Source organism: Microtus ochrogaster, chromosome X (assembly GCF_000317375.1).
Source record: "Microtus ochrogaster isolate Prairie Vole_2 chromosome X, MicOch1.0, whole genome shotgun sequence".
Lineage (NCBI taxonomy): Eukaryota > Metazoa > Chordata > Mammalia > Rodentia > Cricetidae > Microtus > Microtus ochrogaster.
In genome coordinates, this window is record NC_022026.1 from 42,072,769 (window position 1) to 42,080,465 (window position 7,697).

A 7,697-nucleotide genomic window follows, 5' to 3' on the forward strand; every position below is an offset into this window, starting at 1 on the left:
GGAGGAGGGGGAGGGAAATGGGAGGCTGGGAGGAGGTGGAAACTTGTTTTTTTTTCCTTTTCTCAATAAAAAAAAAAGAGTAGTTTGTTTCTCCAGTGAGACTCCTGTGAAGACAGAAACTAAATTTTCATTTGTAAGTTGTTATCAGTTGGAGATAGCTTCCGGGTCAGGACTGGGGGCGTGTGTCCATCTCTACATTCAGCTCTAGGACCCCATCTGATGCAGACCCCTGAAGGCCCTGCGCATGCTACCTTGGGTTCTGTGTCTTTATATGTAGCATAGGAAACTCTTGATCTGACATCTGCCCTTCAGAGATAGAGACAGTAAATTTGTATCTTAAGTTACTAACTTTATCCTTTATGTTACAATACCAGAAGACAGCTAATAGAGTAGTTTTTGCTTAGTGAGTCCATTTGCTCTGAGCAACTACTGCACCAGATCTGTGAAGGGGCAGCTCCACTGACCTGAGGGAATCAAGAAAACCAGTGACACTGAGCGTTGTTTAAAAGTAAAGGAACTCTTATCTCAAATGTTATGGTGTCTCCCACTTTCATCCCTTCCACTACGTCCATTGTCTCATGAGCTACACTGATCTTTTAAAACATTTTTTTCCAGACACAGTTTCTCTGTGTAATAGCCCTAGCTGTCCTGGAACTCTCTCTCTCTGTAGACCAGGCTGGCCTCGAACTCACAGAGGTCTACCTTCCTCGGCTTCCTGAGTGCTGGGGTTAAAAGCACACACCACCACCGCCTGGCTTTCAAACCATTTTTGAGGGAGGGCATGCATGTGTGCATGCGGAAGTGCGTGTGTGATGGTCAGTGGACAGCCTTGGTGACCCGAGTCTTGTCTCTTCCTGTGTTGAACCAGGGTCCCTCTTTTTGTTTCCACTGCTACACTGTGTGTATTCCATGCTAGCAATCACGCCAAATGTTGAAGCACTGTTTCTAACTCCCATCGGTGTCTGGGATCACGGATTTGCTTCCCTGCATCTGACTTTGGTATGTGAGTTCCAGCACTGACCTCCTGCCTCCATATGAGTGCAACACATGGCTCTATCTATTTAGCCATCTCTCGAGCACCCTGCACTCTGATCTTCAGCCTTGAATCATATATTCATGTTTTTTCTTACTCCTTCTTGGCTTGGAGTTCTACCTGCCTTAAGTCAATTTCTTGAATTCAAAGAAAATCATCTATCTATTCAAGACCACATAATCAAAGATAATTTTTGGTGGGGATGTGGCAAACAGATTTCACAGGGTGCAATCACAAGGCAAAAGTGTTTTTCTATCATTGTCCATTGATAACAGCTCCACGTGTTTAATTATAGCCTCAACAAAACCTTAAGATGGTCTCCAAAATGCTTTCAACAGGTTCAGAAATATCCTCTCGTCATTAGTTCATTTGTAATCATAACAATTTGCACAGTGTAATTAAAGTGTTCATTTGTGATATAGTTAAACTCCCTACTCCACGAAAGTTCTCTTTTGTCACCTTTCAAGGTCTTGGAAAGCTGCAGAGCATCAGGGAACATCAGCAATGTTTTCTTTTTCTTTCTAGCATTCTTTTCTAGCTGTGGACACATTGGAATTGTAATAATTCTGGCCAGCGTGATGAAATCAAAGAAAGTTCTCCCTTAACTGTTACCGGTAAAAGTCAGCACTGATTTCCTCCATCCATTGCCAAGAACCATCCCTGACTCTCTTGTGTGGGTGCTTTTGCGGATGCCTGGATGAGTTCTCTGTTGAGAGGCTGCAGTCCTAGCCTCCTTGGGTCAGAATGAACTCTACTGCTATGCTGGAATGTCTCTGCTTCCACACATTGCTGCTAAGTCCTATTCACCCTTAGAAGCAGTTACTTATTAGGAAACCCTCATAAAATGGTCCGATCCCACATTACCACTGTACCTTCTATTAATTACCCCAGGAACCACCCACACCTTTAGGATCCACCTCAATTGGAAGGGCGAACATTTCACAAATGTAGCTTCTGCCCACTGGGTGTCTGCTGCTTTGACTCTCTCTCCCTGTTGCCTATTTGGGGGTTGGAGGAAGATATGAGATAGACCTCAAAGTGAGTTAAGAGCTAATATTACAAATTCTGGTTTCCAATGTCTCCTGTTAACACCTCACAGCACCCTCCCTTCACCTGTGGCGATGACTGGTGTATATTGGCATGGGGCCTCACTAAAGCTGTCTAAATCCATTTTAGCATCCTATAACACATGAACACATATGGCTTTGATTGTCTTTTTCTTTCTACGATTGGGTTAAGAATCCTAAGGGATCTGAAACAGAATGGAGTTCATTCTTCTTGTCTGGCAGGTGATGATTAAGTACTTACAGATGAGAGAAAACAGAGGCAAAAGCTCTTCCCTAGAATGGTGATAGATATCACACTGAGAATTTTTACATCAATTATTTTATTTCTAATGGAGCAGTGAACAAGCAGCCCTCATAAAAGACAGAGTCAAGATTGTTCGGGGATTCAGGCCATCTCTATCCTGTACTCTGGTACCCTGCCCCCTAGTTCTTCTTAGTCTCCACGTCTCCTCATTCTAATGTTGGAGAAAGGAAATCTGATTGGCTCATTTCAACATTCTCATATGATCACCTGGTCCCAGAGGATGAGTCCTCAGGATCCACTGCCTACTACTGAAGTCTCTGGGAACAAATATGGGCAAAATAGGGCATGTTGAGTAGATATGTTTGACTTGACTGCCACACTCTGGAGTTCCAATATATTATATTTTAAATGAATGTATTTGGTTCTTAATAGACTATAAATTTAAAACTAAGTAGAATAGCATTCTGCAGTCGGTTGCTTTCTTCCCCTGATAGGTTCTTTGAAGAACCTGCTACCCAGATGCCAAATAAATACATACACACAAAGACTTATTATTACTTGTGAATTCCCGGCCTTAGCTTGGCTTGTTTCTAGCCAGATTTTCTTAACTTAAATTATTCCATCTACATTTCGCCTCTGGGATTTTTATCTTTTTCTGTTTCTGTATACATTTACTTCTTACTGGCTATCAGCTGTGAGGCTGGCCCCAAGTCCTCCTCCTCCTCCTCTTGCTCCTCTATCTCTTTCCCCAGATTTCTCCTCCTATTTCTTCTCTCTGCCTGCCAGACCCGCCTACCCTTTCTCCTGCCTGGCTATTGTCCATTCAGCTCTTTCTTAGACCAGCTAGGTGTTGTCCACAGACGAAGTAGCACAGCTTCCCAGAGTTAAACAAATGGAAGATAAAGAATGCAACACATCTTTGCATCATTAAACAAATGTGCCACAGCAAGAGTCAATGAAACACTTTTCAAAATATATTCTACAACAGCATTCCACTATTTTGTTTTGTTTATATATTAGAATAGAATACGATTTTAGAAGCTATGTGCATATGTACAGTTTTAACGTGCTTATAACACGTTAAACTTTAACAGTTTATAGTTTGATGATTTCATGTATGCCTATAACATGTTTTGGTCGAACATGTTTTCCCTTCCCAACTTCAGGTGCTCTTTACTTTTTCAGCCATAAGAATCTACTTAGTCCTTAGTGCATAGTATAGTGCCATCTATCGCAGTATGAGTAGCCTCCCGGGGGTGACATCCTGGAGGAAAACTGACTCTCTATCCACCTGCCAGCCATCGACTGCCAATAGCTCCTCAGGTAGGGGTGGGACTTCATGAGCACCTCCATCATCCAGGCTAGGATTTTGTTCCGCTTAATCTTGTACAGGTCTTGTTCATGCAGTCACAACTACTAGGAGCTCACGTGTACAAAACCTTCTTTTGTCAGAAGACACCATTTCATTGCGGTCACCAGCCACCTCTGGCTCTTACAATCTTTCTTCCCTCTCTTCTGCAATGAATCCTGAGACTTTGGGGGGGGGTGTTGGATGGGATATTCAGAGCTGAGCATTCCCCAGACTCTTCTTCTCTGCACACTGACCAATTGTGGGTCTCTGAATTAATTACCATCTACTGTGAAAAGACGCTTCTCTAATAAGGGTTGAGAGATGCAGCGATCTATGGGGATTATTTCATTATTTGTGTGCATGCATATATGCGTGTTGTTTATATGTGTGTGGGTGCTCTTGTGTGTAAAACATATGAATATGTTGTACGTGTGTGTATGTGTGTGTGTGTGTGTAGGTCAGGTGTCTTCGAATGCCTTTCTCATTTAGATAAGGTCTCTCATAGGCCTGGAATTCTCCAGGAAGGCTAACCTGGATGGCCAGTGACCCTTAGTAATCTACATGTCTCTACTTCCCCAGACCTAGGATTATAAGCATGTGCCACCAACCTCTGTGTGTGTGTGTGTGTGTGTGTGTGTGTGTGTGTGTGTGTGGTTACTGAGCATTGAATTTAGGTCCTCTTGATTATAGAATCAACACTTTATTTGACTAAGCTGCCTACTTGGCCCTATATTGCGTTTCATCTGTAGAACATGTATTTTTGGACAAGAAGTGAAAACTAAGTTGCAGCACTTTTCTTCTCTTTGTGTTGCTTCCTGCCTATTTGTTTTTTATCTGCTATCCCCTGAAATGGACACTCCACATACTTACTTCTAACATGTCAGCCCCACATGTTCTGTTGCAGAGAGCATTGTTATCTACACTTCCTTAAGAGAAAGAGGCAGGATTCTTTGAGAAATAAAATCAGGATGTACTGGCTAGGTAATAGTATTTTTTTTTTGTATTTTTAAATATTGAACTAACCACCACATAATCCTTTCTCATACTCACTGAAACTTTCATTATATATCGTGGCTCTGCCTACTGCAGTTTTGGGGTAATCTGCCAGCCCGGAAACTGAGGAATTGTGGGGGTGGTCTCGCCAATAGCATTGTGCAATCCACCTGTCAGTATCATCATCCTTAGTGTCCTGCTTCTTCCTTGAGTTGCAGATCTAGATAGAGTCCCTTCTAATCCCGACAAGCCCTCACTTTGCCATCATACTTCGGCTCAAGGGACGCACACTCCTCCAGGAGTCAGTAGATCACAGTCTGACCATACAGAGGGAGCATGCTGACCCACAAAAGTGAAAGAAATGGCATTTGCAGTGGTTTCTCCAAGGCAACAGAATTCACCTTACTCATTTGACCAAAAATCACAAAACAAGTAACCCGTTGAAGCCTAAAGTAAAAATAGCTCTTTCTTCTTCAGCAAAACAGCGAGTGGTTTTTACTTACGATTTAAAAGGAACAAAGAAAGAGGGAAGAGAATATTCTAAGCCATAATATGATTTTTCCTCAAGGGTTTTGGTTACTTGGAGGAAATTAAATAAACCATTCTAGTCCATTGTTCTGCTCTAGCTGTGAAGTGCTCCCTACTGTGAACACTGTTTCCCAATTGTTGCCTGTCAGAAATACTTAGCAGCTCTGGTCCTGGGTATTGCATGCATTGGGTTGCGCAGTGTGGGGGACAATGTTACCAGTGTTACCGTTTGAAAATAAACAACTTCCAAACGACACTTCTCTTCCATGATGCTTTCCCTGAGAACACATTTCATGCATTGATAGAATGTTTCAAAATCTCTTCCCTTAAAGTAAGCACCAGAAATTTTCCAGCAGCAGAGGAAAGTAGGCTATATGAAAATCAGAAAGGGAGAATCAATTTTGAGAGCCAAGAACAGTCTAGAGGCTGACTGAGTTTGGTGCTTTTGAAATCATTCTTCCCTTTACCGGGTCTGATTCAGACGCCCAGTTGTTTGGTCATGCAAATCAAATGGCCGATAGAATCTGCTTATGAATCTGCCAATGGGATGGTTTGCTGCAGTCAGAAAACACTTGATGGGGGTTTGCTCCGTGGTCTGAAGCCCTCTTCTGAGCTGTTTCATTCTCTCTGCCCCGGAAGCCCAAGGAATATTTGTCAACACGCTACACACATTTCTTCTCAAAAGCAAGCTGTCTCTGTTTGAGTCTGTGCTTTGCGCGTTGTGTAAATCTGTTTGTTTTTCTTCTCTCTTTCAGAAGCTGCAAAGAATCGATCCTGCTCACTGTCATCCAGCCTTACCCTGTAAGTGTTCTGGGAGCAAAAGTGCCACTCCATGTCCTTGAGCTTCTGGTCTCCTCAACCCACTCCAGGAAAGCCACCAGGATGAATAACAGTGGAGACAAGCAGCATGTGTTCACAATGCGAGCTTAAAATTCTTGATCATTTCTATTGTGTTCTATGTTGCCAAAACCATTCATTGGCGTGGAAACTACCGCGCTTCCCTAAATATCCTCAAAGACAATCAGCTATGCAGGCCTGGGAGCGCTCCACATCTGCAACTAATACAAAACCCGAGACTTTCTTGTTTGCCAGCTTCCAAGTCACACGTCTCATGGGAATATCTAATTACAGGAAGTTGTGTGAAAGTCTTATTCTTGTCCCCATCTAATTATTTTGGTAGAGAACTGGCTAATTAAGCCTGATTCAAAGGAGGCAGGCGAGGGACACCGCTGTCAGAATTCGAGTTCAGATACCTTGGTTAGGAGGGAGGAACTGATTATGATCACGCTCTTTTCGTTTCCTGTGCTTTCTGCTTTGTTTGTTTGTTTGTGACACAGTTGCGCACTTCTAAGGCTGCTCTAAACTTTTGAAGCCGCCAAAGGATGCCCTTGAACTTCTGATCCTGCTGTCTCCTTCTCTAAGGCTGTGCTTACAGCCATTCCTTGCTACTCCCAGTTAATAAAGTATTGAAAATTGAACCCATGGCCTTGCATGTGCTCGGCAAACACTCTACCAACTGAGCTATACCATCAAACCCAAATTTTAGGATTTTTGAAACCAATTCTATGATGGTATAACCTTCGTGGTGTGCAATTCACTCACTTTTCACGTGTGAGGCAAAAGTCTTTGCAAAGCACAGGGAAGTGCACGTTCACCACCGCAGTCCAGTTTCAGACTGTTCCATCACTCTGCTACAATCTCGGAGTCCCATTTCCAGTTACTCCCTGTTGCCACCATCCACCCCAGGGCAACGGCTCATTTATCTCTTTCTACAGGCTTGTTGGCATTTACTTGTAAATGTCATACATTCAAATGATACCAAGGAAAATGGCTTTATGGCCAGCCACCTTGTTGGGCCTTTATATAGACAGGAAGAGAATCTAACCAGCATAGCTTCCATGTTTTCTCCTCACAGAGTAATATGTATATTCTAAGGGAAGTGCGATGTTGGTTGCTGTTTTTACTCCCATCTCCCAAATTGGCATTCTTTTACCTGAATTTTCTCTTTACTTTACAACCTCTTAAAAACATATGATCAGAACCTTTATAACTCCAGGCTAATTTCTTTTCTTGCCTTGTGTGCTGTTGTTTTAGCCCATGCGGAAAAGAGAAAGACAAACTAAAAGGAGGCATTTGGCATTCAAGTTCAAACGAAACTTAATAGGTTAGGGTAAGGGTTTAGGGATTGGCTCTTCTGTCCAGCTGAGTATTCATGACTTCGTATTCCTTACTGCCATTGAAGCCAGATTTGATAATCTCAATTGTTTTCCAGAGTCCAGGGACTTCTTTTCTACATTGACACCGAGAGTTTATCCGTTCAGGAGAGAATGACACACACACTTCTTGGCAGTAGCCACTCTTCTTTTTTTTGTTTTTTTGTTTGTTTGTTTGTTTGTTTGTTTGTTTTTCGAGACAGGGTTTCTCTGTAGCTTTGGAGCCTGTCCTGGAACTCCCTTTGTAGACCAGGCTGGCCTCGAACTC

The 7,697-nt window shown here is 42.7% G+C and overlaps 1 protein-coding gene across 5 annotated transcripts in view; it reads left to right on the forward strand.

Moving 5' to 3' along the window:
* The window catches only part of Frmpd4 (FERM and PDZ domain containing 4), a 653,313-nt gene that overhangs the window by 592,485 nt on the left and 53,131 nt on the right, over positions 1 to 7,697 (forward strand). For all 5 annotated transcript variants that reach the window (XM_026784757.1, XM_026784756.1, XM_013350579.2 and 2 more), the window contains exon 5: positions 5,972 to 6,017. In XM_026784757.1, coding sequence (XP_026640558.1) covers positions 5,972 to 6,017 — 46 coding nt within the window. The remainder of the gene's footprint in view (positions 1 to 5,971; positions 6,018 to 7,697) is intronic.